Here is a 15,524-nt window from a genome sequence, read left to right as displayed (position 1 = left end):
AAAAAAAAAAAAAAAAAAATTTCAAAATATATTTTAAAATATTCAGTCATAATCCACCCAGACATGAGTAACAATAATTAACAATTTGTAGGGGCCGGCCCGTGGCTCACTCGGTAGAGTGCGGTGCTGATAACACCAAGGCCACGGGTTCGGATCCCATATAGGGATGGCCGGTTTGCTCACTGGCTGAGCGTGGTGCTGACAATAATTAACAATTTGTTATATTTTTTTCTTTGCATTTACTGAGTGTATTCATTTTTTTAAACAAAACTGGGATCACAGTGTAATATACTTTTCTTGTATTGTATCAGGATATCATATCATTAAATATCTGTCAAAAACATGGTTTGTAATGGCTTCCCAATATCCCATCATTTATATTATACTATACTTCAATCATTCCCCTATTATCAGATATTTAGTTTCTAAAATTTTGCTAGTACAAAGGATGCGGTGATAAACAACACTGTCCTTAAAACCTCAAATAACCTATGATCAAAGTAGTACAAGAAAACAGATTTCGTTAACTACTTATAGTAGTACTCATCACTTCAAACTCTCCCTTTCCACATTAAAAATCATTTGTTAATTACAGGTACCATTTACTAGCCCACACTATGTAAGGCATTTTACATATATCATCTCACTAGATCTTAAAAAATGTCTGTGATGTTGATATGGTATCAAATTAAAAAAAAAAAAACAAAAAAAACCCCTGAAGATCAGAAATAAAAAATTAAATAAATTGCCCAACAGATGTCATAATATGATAAGCATCACAACTGAACACTATTCAGACTCCAAAGCTTAAGTTCTTTTCCACTAAACCCTATGTCCTCTCTCAAAAAATAAGTAAAATAGGGCCGGCCTGTGGCTCACTCGGGAGAGTGCGGTGCTGATAACACCAAGGCCACGGGTTCGGATCCCATATAGGGATGGCCGGTTAGCTCACTGAGTGAGCGTGGTGCTGAAAAAATAAGTAAAATAGGGCCGGCCTGTGGCTCACTCGGGAGAGTGCGGTGCTGATAACACCAAGGCCACGGGTTCGGATCCCATATAGGGATGGCCGGTTAGCTCACTGAGTGAGCGTGGTGCTGAAAAAATAAGTAAAATATATGTTACTCTAGACAAATGCTGAGCATTGTGAAAGCATCAGATTTCTGTTCTTCCTTTGTTGCTCTAACTTTTCCAATGTAGGGTAGGATCGGTCATAAAATGCAAACTTTAAGGCTGGCCAGTTAGCTCACACAATTAGCGCACAGTACTGTTAACACCAAGGTCAAGGGTTTGGATCTCCAAGCTGGCCAGCTGCCCAAAAAAAAAAAAAAAAAATGCAATCTTTAATTTAGGAATATAGATTTTCAATACTGAATACTATGGAAAAACCTCTGATCTCAAGAACCACAAAACTGGGGATTTAAGAAGCAAAACAATTCTAACTCCACAAATTTTTTAGTGTACGTGTAAATGGACATCTTACCGTCTTAGAACGCCAACACCTACAATAAGCTGCTTTAGTAAGACACAGATCTTCAATGTTTATTTCATTCACCACTTTTGGATTTTCCTTTTGTATTTTAAGATTAATCAAGCTATCCTTCTGTTGCTTTTTCTTCGGGAGGAATGGACGAACTGCAAGGTAGCCAAGTAGTGCAAGTACACCAAGGAAAGGCAATAACCGAAGCCATTCTGAAACTAAACATGAACATATTTGTTAGAATCTGCAATGCTCTTGTAAAATAACTCAAAGTAGCATGTCTGGTTTCATCTTTGAGCTTATTCTCTTTATGAGATACTTCTCACATTAATTTCTCATTTAACTTATCTGTAAAACTGTGAATAAGTCAGCTCCACACATAGGAACACCTTATTTTATTTATGGGCTAACTTGAGACTTATGAAACTGGAAACCTAAATTTTCAGAAATAGGTCCTATTTCAAATATCCTATTTCACTGTCTCTATTAAGTATATTTGTGTTTCTACTTTTATCTTAGGAATTACAACCACCATAATTATAAACAAAATACAATGTGTGATATATTTTATACATTGAGAAAACATTTTCACTCTTTTCTCCTTAATACTATGACTAAAATCATACAACAGAATATCCATAAAATTTTTATCACTGATTTATAATTTCAGACACAACATGTCTTCAATGCTCTAATTTACTTGTTTTTGGTAACTGTCCCTAAAGAACACTGAAATGTTATGTAAAGCTACAATTTTTAAAAACTAATTGAAACTTTCATATACTGAATGTTCTCATTTTAAGATACACTTCATTACATAAGCATTCAATAAATGCCTTTTGGAGTACCCAGCCCGTTTTAAGAGGACATGGAACATAAGTGATATAAATGAAATGGTCGCTATGCCTGTGGAGATAAATACAGTAGGAAACCAAGATAAACATTTCAGCACACATTTATCAAATGTCTGCTAGTGCCTTGCTTCTGCTGGGCTCTGAAGGGAATCCTTTCTGCTCTTAAAGAGTTACCATTTAACTTTCTTCACTGAGTGCCTACATGACAACTTGCTAGGCACTATGCAGAAATAGCTTTGTTGAGAAAAGAGAAAAACAGGAGATTATGTGCTAAGGCATGCTAATAAATATAATGACAAATGAATAGACTATGCTAAGAGTAGAACCGTACTCTCTCATATAACACAGTGTTTGCTTAAACAACTGTATTTGGTAGGTAACATTATTATTCCCATTTTACATGTGGGTAAACTGCAACTTAAGCAGGTTTAGTCCAGTACAAAGTCCAAAGCCTGTTATCAATCACCATAAAGAGAGTTTTACTCTCTTAGTAAAACTATTCTCAAGAGATGATTGTTCTTATTAACTACTGAAAGACTCACTTAATATCAACACTTCCAAAATGAAATTATTTTTGATATAACACCATGCCAAAGAGATTAAATGAAACAACCTATTTATATACCACATGTATAGCACCTATAAGAGTGGCTGGCACAAAGACGATATACAATAAATGGTAGCTTTCATTAAAAGATTACAGAGATTGGTGAGGAATTAGTAGCAACCCCTTAGAAAAAATGTTTTGCCAAATCAGTGTGACAATGTTATATGGCAGAAATGTTTGGAGATATAATCATTTAGCCACCAGAAGGAAGCTCTGTAAGGGTAAGGATTTTATCATGTTAGGTGCTACATCCTCATAACCAAAGTAAAGACGCTCTAGATAGAGTCTTTGAATGAATTAAAGTTCTGTAGATGACACAAAATTGTTTTTAAATCTGTTCTATCTAAAATGGTAGCCACTAGTCACATTGTTTTGATTTGTATCCAAGATTTTCTTTTTTCATAAAAGCGGCTGGCCAGTACAGAAAGATTTTCTTTTAATGAGAAATGATAGGATGACAAACATGTAGACAACTGCCTTGAAAGAAAAGTTTGCTTACAGATTACAAGAGAAGGGAGCATGCCATGCCAGGCAGGGCCAGACCAGCAAGTACCAGGGTTAGTCAGGAGGAAGAGGTGAATGGAAAGCAGGGGCATAAGTCTTTATTGTGGTTTCCGTGTAAAAGGCAAAGCAGGGTAGGGTAAACAGTTTAGGACTGGCTAGCTTGAATAATTTCACTGGGCTCTGGGCTGTAGGGAGTGGGCTCTGATCTGTAGGAGTGGTCCCTGGGGTGATTTAGGGAAGGGAAAATATTGGCTTGGTACATGACAGTTAGATAAAAGAAGTGGTTGGGGGTATGGGCTTTGGCTTGGTTAGTTTGCATATGAAAAGTATGCTGAAGGCCGGCATGTGGCTCACTTGGGAGAGTGTGGTGCTCACAACACCAAGTTAAGGGTTAAGATTCCCTTACCAGTCATCCTTTTTTAAAAAAAAAAAAAAGAAAAGCATGCTCATAGGCAAGTTGTTTAACAGCTCTAGGAATTAAATTAGCTAGCCCTTGGATGGGCAATCTCTCCATAGCCTGCAAGGCCCCCAGGATGTCAAAGCATCATAAAATACATAAAATAAAAAACATGATTAATACACATGTGACTACTTACATGTAAATAAATTAAAATTAAGTAAAATTTAAAACTTAGTTTCTAAGACACACTGGTCACCTTTCAGGGGCTCAACAGCCAGCCACATGTGGCTAGTAGCTACTGTATTCAACAGCACAGAGAATATTTCCATCACTGCAAAGTTCTTTGAATATTGCTGCTATACATCACTGGTTCTATAAAGAATCATCTCCATAGCATGGCAAGGCTGCTTTTCCAGCTTCAGCTCCCACATGTACAATATCCAACATCCTCATTTACCTGAAGCCAGCCAAAGCTACTGCCTAATAGGAACCTTCCTGTATTCTTTGCATATGCAGTTCCTTCCACATGCAATGCCTTTCTACCTCTGGTTTATCTAATTTGTATGAACCCTTCAAGACTATGGTCAAATATCTCCTCCAGAAGTCTTCCTTGATTTCACTAAGCAGAATTAATCACTTCTTCCTATGATTCCAAGCCCCTTTCCTCATGTTCTGTTATCACATTACTGTTATTTGTTTCTAAAGTTGTCTCCTCCATAAGTTTGTGAAGAAAGGTGCTGTGTTCTTCTCTTCCTGGAACAAAGTAGATGAGATGCCTTACAAACGTTTAATGAGTGACTTGATGAATGAATGGAGAGCACAAATTGTCAGACCCTTTATCACTCACCACATTTTTCTATAATTTTCATTTACATTTATCTTCTAGATCAGGCAATGAATGTCTTAGGTTACAATTGGCCCCAGTATCCAATATACATATTCAAACAGCAGACATTCAATAAATGTTTGTTGAATGTTGAATAACTTAAGTATTATTCTACATATTACAATAAAGTCACAAGAGGTTAAATTGTCAAAAAGCAAATAACTGAGAATGTAAAAAATGAAAACCTTACTTTAGACTTTTAAATTTAGCATGTCCTTTCTTAACCCACAAATCTCAAGGAACAAATTAATTAATACTGTTTTAAAATCTACTTCAGAAAATGTTTTTTAACAGCTAATTCTTTGGTACAACACTACTTTAAAATAACACAATAATGAGAGATACTATTATCTCCTACAATAAAGTAATAACTTATAAAACAGTCTTAGTACAGTCTACTTTTTAAAGATGATCAACTACAATTTCACCACAGAAAAGCTTTATAAATGAAAATAATATAGCCTGTGAAATTCAATTCAAATCACTTTAAGTATATTTATTAAGGCTGATTTTTTGTGAAGAAATATAAAATATACAAGAATCAAACAAGAAATTTTTTAAAAACTTTAATATTTCCTATGAACCTGTTTGATGTATGTTGAACTGTTACAGATACCATAGATACTTTGAAGGGGAAAACATTACCTAATGGTATGGTTTGAATGTCTGTTCCCTTCCAAACTCAGGCTGAAACTTAATCTCCACTGTAACAGTGTTAAAAGGGTGGAAAATCTAACTATGGTATTTGAAAGGTGGGGCCTGTAAAAGGTGTTTAGATTATAAGGGGTCTGTCCTCATAAATGGACTAATCCATTCATGGACTCATGGATTAATGGAATAAAGAGTTAATCATATCATGGGAGTAAACTTTTGGCTTTATAAGAAGAGGAGAGACCTGGGCTAGTATGCGCCAGCCTCCTCACCATGTGATGCCCTGTGCCACCTCACGACTCTGCAGGGAGTCTCCACCAGCAAGAAGACTGTCACCGTATGTGTCCCCCCCAACCCTCCCAGCCTCCAGAACTGTAAGAAATAAACCTCTTTTCTTTATTAATTACTCGGTTGTAGGTATTCTGTTATAAGTAACAGAAAACAAAGACACCTACTAATTGTAAATAATGTACAAAATCTTTAAGATAACGTATATTTTATACAGCATATTTTAAATTTTTGTTTTAGGATTATAAAAATAACATTTATTGTGCAAAAATTTTTAAATTTTTTAAATTATAAAAAACAAAACAAAGTTACTTATAATCCTACCACCAAGAGTTGGTAACATTTTGGTATATTTCTGTCTTTTTTAGTGTATAAATATATGTTTGTAAATGCTTTAAAAAAATGAAAACACATTGTGTATATAGTCTATAGCTTACCTTTTCACTTAATAGTATATCAGATTATTACACCATTTTCCCAATTCTTTAGTATTATTTGAAAACATGAATTTTAATGAGTGCCTCCACCTATCAGGTCCTCCAATCATAATATAAGATCCATAACAGCAAGGACCTTATTTTGTCTGTGGCCCCACTATATTCTCAGTGCCTAAATAATGCCAGGCTCAATTTTTTCATTTTCTTTTTATTGAAGCATAATTGACAGTTCAGTTTGTTGAGCTTTGTGTTAAGCGTTCAATTTGATGAGTTTTGAAACTATATGAACCTACAACACCACCAAAAACAAAATGTAAGTTATTTCTATCACCCCAGAAAATTTGTTCATGTCAATCCCCCCTTTCTGGTTTTTATCATCAATATAAGTGCTTAATAAACATTTTTGAATAAAAAATCTGATCATTTCCTACTGTTAAACAATTTTTCAATTTTTTATTATATAATTATTAGTTACTATAAAATTACTAAATTTTTACTATATAATTAAGTACCTACTGTGAAGAGATACTGTGCTAATGCAAGTGCAGCAGCTGTCTTATTTGTCTCTATGTACCCAGTGCTTAATACAGTGCCTTGCACAGAGCAAGATTTCAATAAATAACTAATTCACAGTTTATCTGTGGTATAAATCCAGATTTTCATGTACTTGGAGTCAGGTTTCTTTTGTCTGTAAAAAAGGGATAGCAATCATTCATTCATCAACAATATGTACTGAGTATCTACCACAATCCACACATTGCATGAAGAGATGGGGATACAGGCTGATAGTTGAATAAGGTCCCTCTCTCCTAGGGTATACATTTTAGAAGTGGAGACAGACAATAAAAATGCAAACAAATAAACAAAATAATCACAGACTATAGTAAAAGCTATAAAGAAAATAAAGAGGATGACATAAGAGAAAAAGAGACTAACCTGGAGGCATAGCAGTAGGCTGACTGCAAATTTAGGTAAGGGGGTTAGAGAAGGTTTCATAATCAAGGACCTTTAAGCCAAGACTTAAAGAATGAGGAGGCTAGGAGCTAAAAGACTTGAGAGTAGAACTTTTATGGCACAGAGACAAGTACATGCAAAGAATCTTCTAACTTCATAGGATTGTTGGGAGGAACAAATGAATGAAGTAGGAAACCACTAAGCAAAAAATACAGAACACTATTCAAAAGGAAGCTATTAATGCATTCTGCCTTGAGGCCACAGTTATGTAAATATGTCTCCTCTCTCACTGCACAAAATGATTCCTAACTGCCTACCCTTTCACAGAGACTTCCATAAACAAAGACTTCAATAAAGTTTAGCTGAATTAAGTTTTTACTCCATTAAACTGCTATTTGAGATAACTCCTACAAGGCCTGGACTTGTTTGCCTTTGTTCATGGCTTATGAATGATAATTGTGTAAGGTAAAATACAGGAAGACTTTTTAAAATATTAAAGAAAAAAACTTTCAGCACTCTCCAAAACCTTACCGACACATGTCACATGATATGACAGGTATTGAAGATACAGAAATTATAAGACACAAAAGAGCTTTTCATCTAGTATGAGATACAGACCTATAAAAACAATTATAGTACTGTGTGGCATGGGCAATCATATATAAGCAATGCGGAGGAAGAAGTGACTAACTCTTTGCTGAGATGAGCAAAAACTTTACAGGGTTTGACACATAAATGGGTTTCTGAAAGATGAATAAGAGTATAGGAGTTCACAGGCAGATGAGGAAGAGGTGCATTCTATGCAGAGGAAACAGCACAGTCAAAGGCACAGAGATATGACATACATAAAAGGTGTGGGAAACTAAGCACCATGGTATTGCTGGAATATAATGAAAGAGGAGAAGGGACTGTAGAAGTGAGCAGGTGCCATATGATGAAAAGCTCTGATATGCAACAGGTAGGTAGGAATCTACCCTGTGTACAATAGGAAACCACTGAAATATTTAAACATTAATGTAACTGGAAAATTGTTCATTTATGATATCACTCTGGTATCAAATGGAAGATGGATTAGAGGAGGGCCTCAAGAAGAGCAGAGAGGGCTGGTGGTGGGAGAACAAGAAGCAATACAACCTGTTGGAAACACACTGAAAGGGCCCAGAAAAAAATAATTAAACTAAGCCAGTGGCTGTTAAGGCAGAGCATAGAAGACAAATGTGAGAAATCGTCTCTACTGGGATTCCCTAAAGCTGCTTTAGGGAAAGTCCACAGCTTTCACTAAGATCTCAGAGTAGATGTGTGATCATCCCCCACCCCGTCAAAATTTAAGAACCACTAACTCCAGTACAGTAAAATCAATAGGCTTTGGTGATTGATTACATATGGGGCATGAGATAAACAGAAGAAGTTGAAGCTCCTTCATAATTTCCAGATTTCTGGCTTCATTATATGGATGGATGGAGGTATTAGTCTCTAATAAAAACAAAAACACCCCCATGCCAAAAGTAAATAAGAAGGGCAGCTTTAAGCAGGAAGAGACAGTGCTGTATTGCAAAAGAGAAAAAGGGAAAAATAACAGGTGCCAATTTTTATTAAAGAATGCAGGGGAGAGACTAAAGGTCAACAGGTAACAGCAAAAAGTAAGGGGGGGGATTAATATTGATGAATGGCAGAAGCTTCAAGGGAAGATGTAACCTTCTCTGAAAGGGGGTGGAAGGGTGAAACAGTTCAAGTGTGGAGGTAGCTGTGCAGAGCCTGAAAGATGCCAACTGTCTCTGCTCCCTCCATCTCAGAAAGACAAGGAAGGAGAGAAAAAAGATACCACTGAGAGCTACAGGTGACATGGTTTTCTGAGGAAGAGCTTTGTTTTCATTGAGGGCAAGGAGGTGCCTCTATGAGAAGTATCAAGGGTTTTAGGAGACAAGCCAGGATGAGAAGATGAAAGTCTGAAAGATTAAAGGTTGAAGACAGATGCATTTTTGGCTATAGTTAAGTCACATAGATGGAACTAGGTGACCTCAACATTCAATCCATTAAAAAAGTACCCAGTTAAAATAATGAAAAAAAGAAAAAAAGTAAAACAAAAAGTACCCAGTTAGGCAGCATCTTGTTTACTCGCTTGAGTGTAAAAGGGTTGAATTTTCTGAATTTTTTTCCCTTAATTAAAAATTTTCACTTCCAATAGACTTTCATCCTTTTTCAGTGAAGAGTTCCTGTTTCCAATTTTTTAAAAATCATGTTTCTAATTTAAAAAAACAAAATCAGACCACACATACTATCATTTTTTTCCCATCTTTCACACTTATGCTATTAATACTGAGCAGGGTCCTACTATTCATATTGACTTCTATGTCCCACTACTAAGATAAACAATAAGACTAAGAAGGTAGAATGAAAGAACTGACATCATCCAAGAAACAAAATCTAGACAGAAAAGAACATTTCAAAGCAACTTAAATAGCAAGCAATTTTAACAAAAATTTTCTGATAGTTTACATACTGCTAAAAGAAAGTGTCTCCTTAGGGAAATACAATTAGGTTTAAAAGGAGGGAGATTCAACCTCTTATATAGTGATATAGGCTAGCTATGACACCCTATTTCTGATCAAGATATATAAACAAATACTATAAAAACATTTTTTAAAGCACACATAGACACACATGGATCTCAATGAGGAATTATATTCTAAGGAACTAGGAAAGATTTTTTTTTCTTTCCAAATTCACAAAACGTTACATATAATGATGCCATAAAAATAATATTGGCAACTTGGCTGCTGTTAACTTTATAACATTTTCTTATTTATCATTTATAGCTAAGGCACAGAAATTATTTCTATTTCTCAACTGTAGAAAACAAAAACTGTAGAAAAGTAAAATATATTCAATGGATGGTTTCACTATTACCACTTAAACCCTAATATAAACTGTGTTCAGTAACAAAGGACTAATAAAATGAATCAATTTAAAAATCTTTATTCCATTCACTATTATGAACAGAATAGTGTCCCTGTATCTAGAACACTGCCTGGCCCATAGTAGGTGCTTAATAAGTATTTGATAACTTGAGGAATTTTAAATAACAAAATAGCTATATGGAAGAAAATGTTTAAATGAAACAAAAACTGTTCTCCACAAAGGTTAGCATAATCCCTTATTATGCTGGCTTTTACATAACTAGGTCTAACAAGGGAGAAAGAAAGAATTTATAACAACTACGTAAAAATTTTCCCAAATTCTCAAAAAAAAAAAAAAGTTTTCTAAAATAAAATTATTTAGTCTTCAGAAATATTATTCACATGTTAATAAATGAGGCTCTTTAGTTTGAACTTAATGATTATGTTTTCCTGTTAAGAAAACTCACTGTATGTTCCTTTTTTAAAAAATATGAGGTACGGGCCGGCCCGGTGGCGCACTGGATAGTGTGCCGCTTGGGAAGCGTGGCGGCGCTCCCGCCGAGGGTTCGGATCCCACATACAGACCGGTTCCCGCTCACTGGCTGAGCGAGGAGCGGATGCAGCACTGAGGGTTGCGATCCCGTTGCTGGTCCCGGTCCGGTACGGGGGCAACACTGAGGGTTGCGATCCGTTGCCGGACACGGAAAAAGACAAAAGACAAAAAAAATAAAAAAATAAAAAATAAAAAATATGAGGTATAATTTACATACAATAAAATAAACAGATCTTAAGTGTTTAGCTCTCAGCTGTGACAAGTAAATACTGAAAATATGTAAAAATATTTGCATAAAAATATGTAAAATATCTGCTTCACCCCAGAAAGGATTCTCCTAGCCCTTTCTAGTCTTTTCCCCTGTATTAGTCTGTTTCTATTGTTTCTAACAGAAAATCTGAAACTGGGTAATATATAAGAAAACAAAATTTTTCTTACAGTTTGGAGTCTGGAAGTCCACAGTCCAGGAGGCACATAAGGGTAAGGGCCTTCTTAGTGGGAACTCTCTGCAGGGTCCGGTGGCAACCAGAGTATCACATGGTGAGAATGGGCTGAGCAAAGGAGAGCTAACCTCCTCACGTGCTCTCCTTTTATAGCCATCAGAACCATGCCCACTACGACCCATTAAACTATCAATGGATTAATCCATTCATAAGAGTACAATCCTCATAATCTAATCATCTCTTAAAGGACCACCTTTCAGTTACCATAATAGGATTTCTCACCCTCTTAACATTGTTACAATGGGGATTAAGTTTCCAATATGTGAACCTTTGGGAGACACATTTAACGCATTGCATCTTCCAGCACTGATTTCTATAACCAAGTTTCTTCCACTCAACATAAAGTTTTTGAGATTCATCTAACAGATCAGTAATTCATTCCTTTTCATTGCTGAGCAGTATTCTACTCTATAAACATACCATGCTCTCTTTATTCATTCTCCTGGTAGTAGATACTTGGGTTGCTTCCAATTTGGGGGCTATTATAAATAAGGCTGCTGTGAAAATGCTGCACAAGTCTTTTTGTGGATATGTTTTCAACTCTGTTCTATTTCTAAATTCTCAGTTCAGAACTGGCCCCTTCTGGATAAAAGCTAATGATGCCCTTACAGCTGTCAGCTCTGACATGTTTGTATTACACTAGGAAATACATTATTAAAGTCTCGGACACCGCTTTGTCTTTAAGAGTAAAACGTTTAATGTTTCAAAGAAGCAAACTAATTTTTTTGTTGTTTGGGGTTTTGTTTTGTTTCTTAGAAGCAAACTAGTTTAAGTGGGTAAAATCTTCTAGCTAGCTTGTAAATCTGGAAATAAACTGCCTTCTGACTTTCAGATGGTAAGATTTTTGTTTTTGTTCCATTTTAAAAGTTTATCTTATGATAGCAAAAGCTTTTTCAAACGTCAAAGCATTAGAATAGACTACACTTCCAAGAGGCAAAATCACTCTTGAAAACGTGACATAAGCAAACATAGATTGTTTCTGATAGATAAGAATTGTGTGGTTTTTTTTTTAAAAGATGACCGGTAAGGGGATCTTAACCCTTGACTTGGTGTTGTCAGCACCATGCTCACCCAGTGAGCGAACCGGCCATCCCTATATGGGATCCGAACCCGGGGCCTTGGTGTTATCAGCACCGCACTCTCCCGAGTGAGCCAGGGGCCGGCCCCAGAAGTGTGTGTTTTTAAATAGTGTTTGGTAATTAAGGATCTCCATGTGTTTTCTAAGAATGCAGAGTCATCATGAGAGTGTCAATTGCTTTAAAAAAAAAACAGCTAGATCTAAGTTGGGAAGGAAATAAAGGCAACAATAATGCGAACTGTAACTTATTTTGCTCTTATTTTCATAGATGAAAATATTTTTTTGGTCTCCTAGACATTTTAAACAATTAATTGCTGAAAACTTGTCTTCCAGGTTTTTATTTCAACAGAAGTCTACACATAGATTCCACAAGTAGCTCATTCAAGAAAGCCAAACGTCATTAGCTATTATAATCTATTCTGAAGGGGAGGCTCAGAGTGGAAAATGGCCGTTGAAGATTTTCTCCCGTAATACTCCAAAACAGACCCTGCAACTGTTATTGTCCAATTCGAAACAGACTATCTCATTTTTTCCCATAAAGCAGTTATTACAAGTATGTTCATGTTTCCTGAACAAATAAGCAATACAACAAGAATTGTAAACACACTGTAATGGGACAAGTTAAATACATGCTATTATTTAATCAGAGTTGTCATTATTTCTGAGAACGAGCCCTCACATTGAATATTTAACAATTTTAAAGAGGAAGTTACCATAAATTACTGACTTAAGAGGGAAAAGGTTTTGGTTGAGTTCCCTAATGCCTTTAATAGGAATTAAATATTTGTTGACAGTAGGGATTTTCAAGGAAAGAAAACACCCTTCTAAAATCTTCTAACCATTAAATACAGTATCATACTTTCTAATCTGCTTCCCTTATACTTTGTTTACAGAAAATTGAAACTAATATAAATGCAGCCACCATCAGCCTCAACACATATAATTCAGGTTACCCTGGGTTGGGGTGAGAGTAAAGAGATGTTTTCCTTTCTTGACTGTTAAAAACTCAATAATTTATGCAAATTATTAAGAAGGTAAATTGGCAAAAAACAAAAAATGTCACAAAATGATTACACCCTTCTGACCTGGTATTATTTTACCGAATACATTCAGAAGTAAAGGGGGGTAAATGACAACTGGTATATAGCTACTTACCACTGAACTGTTATAATATGAAAAAAAAAATTCCAAATTACCAGCTGTAGAAGAATGTTGGGCCCATTATGATGTTAGACTAAAGTAAGATTACATAGTTGATAGAACAAACTAAGGAATACACTGAATTATGTAAAGTACTTAAGTGAAAGAAATAATAAAGGGGGGAGTCAAAATTTTACATAATTGCTGCAATTCTATCAGAATGAACTAGTTAGGATTGAAAGATTTTGATGTTCATAAACACTTAGTGATTTGAAACAGTTTTCACATTTTATGTTACTTTTATGTTGCTTCTGATTTTAGATATTTACTTTTTATGTTTACTATTCAGTTACCATGCCTTCAATTCCACGTTTTCTAGTAAACCCCTTAACATCTAAAAATGTTAAAAATCTCACAATCCCTTTGCTAACAGGAGCAGTTGTTTCTAACCATAATTCAACGAATCTCTAGATTTGGAAAATAATTTAAGTGTCATCTAATTTACCCCCCCCCCCAAGTCCACCCACTGCCAGAGTCTGCTTTGTTGTTGTTTTTTTAAGTCTCTGAGAGGGGCTATCATCCAACACGCCACATTTATTTACAGGAAACCATTTTTTAATTTTTTTAAAAAAAATTATCCTTCAGGGCCCAGCCCAAGGCGCACTCGGGAGAGAGTGGCGCTGAGAGCGCAGCAGCGCTCTCGCCGCGGGTTCGGATCCTATATAGGGATGGCCGGTGCGCTCACAGCGCTCACTGGCTGAGCGCGGTGCGGCCGGTCTCAAAAAGACAAAAAAAAAAAAAAAATCATCCTTCAAGTGGAATGAAAATCAACCTCCAAATAACCTTCAATAATTTGGTACCTGTTCTGCCTTTTGGTCTACACAGAACAAATCTTATTTTCTTCTACCAGACAGCCTTCCAACTGCTATAATTTAAGTCAGCTATTACAGATCTCTAGAATGCTCCAGGCTAAGCGACTCTATTTACCTCAGAATTACCTAAATTCATTTTTGCATTCCCTGATACCTAGGACACAGGAGCTCAATATTTGCTGATCATCCTACTTGGCATTTGAGTCTGGTAAACAAACAACCCCTTTATATTGTAATGCTCACAACCCAACAAAATTTTCCAAGTGTTGACTGCATTCTGGAGATTTTCATCCGTTAACTGTGAAATCCTGAGTTATGGATAACTTTTCGTAAAGGAGGAACCTTAAGTATGAAGGTTACATATATTCATTAGATTTCATTTTCTAAGATTCGACCCATCATACCAGCTTTCGAACACTTTCTGGCTAAAGTGTTTTTCTTCCAACTCAAATTACCTCAATTGCCCCGGGAACGTAAAAAAAAAAAAAAAGGTGACCTCAAAAGCCCCCATATAGGTCAACTATACCCCGTAGGAATGGAAGTTATTTTCTAATTTCTTTACTAAATAAAGCAGCCGTATACGTGTTACGTGTATATGTGTACTTCTCTCCCACACACTCACTCCCACCCACACGCTAAGGGTAAAATCCAATCGAGAGCTAGGACTGCCTGTTACATGGCGCTTTAGGTAACGATGATTTACCGCGGTTTAAAACATAAAGCACGCTGCAGAGAGCGACGAATAGGACAGGAGATGGAAGAGACTGGCCCGCTCCAACTCATTACCTTGTGTGCAAAAACCTGGACTGTCGCCACAGAAAGACACTGGAGACAACCACGAGGACAAAGGCCCCGGGTCATCAAGCACCGAGAAGCGACTACGCCAGCGCGCGCCCACCGTCCTCAGCGCGCAGGGTCACGAGGTCACGTGCCACCCGCCAAGCTCCGCCCCGCCCCGTGGACCGAGGATTTTTCACGGTGTCCCCTCCCCCCGCCCGTGGGAAGCAGGTAAGGATGGAGACTGGCTGGTGGGGTTACCTGTGAGCCGCGCGAACCCGGTAATGCTCTCGGGGACTGGTAGCCGCTTAAGATAGGCGGGAAGCTGCACCTTCACGATGCGGGCCACGCTCTCCAGCACCATACTGGCCAGCAGCGTCCGCTCCTCTCCCGCGCCCCCTCCGCTCTCCGGCCGAGCCGCCGCGCCTGCGCCGAGAGCGGAAGCGGCCGGCTGGCGCTCGCGGCCTGGGACCGCGCGGCGGGCGGGGCTGAGAGCCCTGGGAGGAGAGGTGACCTGCCAGGAGGCGATTGGCAGCGGAAGAGTGACGTGCGCGCCAGGCGGGCTGCTGAGCCCCGGGAGCGGGAGGGTAGCGAGGCCCACCTTGGAATCTCAAGTTTGAACAGGTCCTTGCCGTTGGGCCTTTTA

At 37.2% G+C, this 15,524-nt stretch overlaps 1 protein-coding gene across 2 annotated transcripts in view; it reads right to left on the bottom strand.

Moving 5' to 3' along the window:
• CISD2 (CDGSH iron sulfur domain 2) overlaps positions 1-15,297 on the bottom strand; it is a 21,390-nt gene extending 6,093 nt beyond the window's left edge. For both annotated transcript variants that reach the window (XM_008580898.1, XM_008580892.1), the window contains exons 1-2: positions 15,140-15,297; positions 1,481-1,695 (exon numbers count right to left, since the gene is read on the bottom strand). In XM_008580898.1, the coding sequence (XP_008579120.1) occupies positions 1,481-1,695; positions 15,140-15,242 (318 nt within the window). In that variant the 5' untranslated portion in view covers positions 15,243-15,297. The remainder of the gene's footprint in view (positions 1-1,480; positions 1,696-15,139) is intronic.
• Positions 15,298-15,524: the final 227 nt, after the last annotated feature.

Source organism: Galeopterus variegatus, unplaced genomic scaffold, assembly GCF_000696425.1.
Source record: "Galeopterus variegatus unplaced genomic scaffold, G_variegatus-3.0.2 Scaffold88, whole genome shotgun sequence".
Taxonomy (NCBI): domain Eukaryota; kingdom Metazoa; phylum Chordata; class Mammalia; order Dermoptera; family Cynocephalidae; genus Galeopterus; species Galeopterus variegatus.
This window is presented reverse-complemented; position numbering and strand designations above follow the sequence as displayed.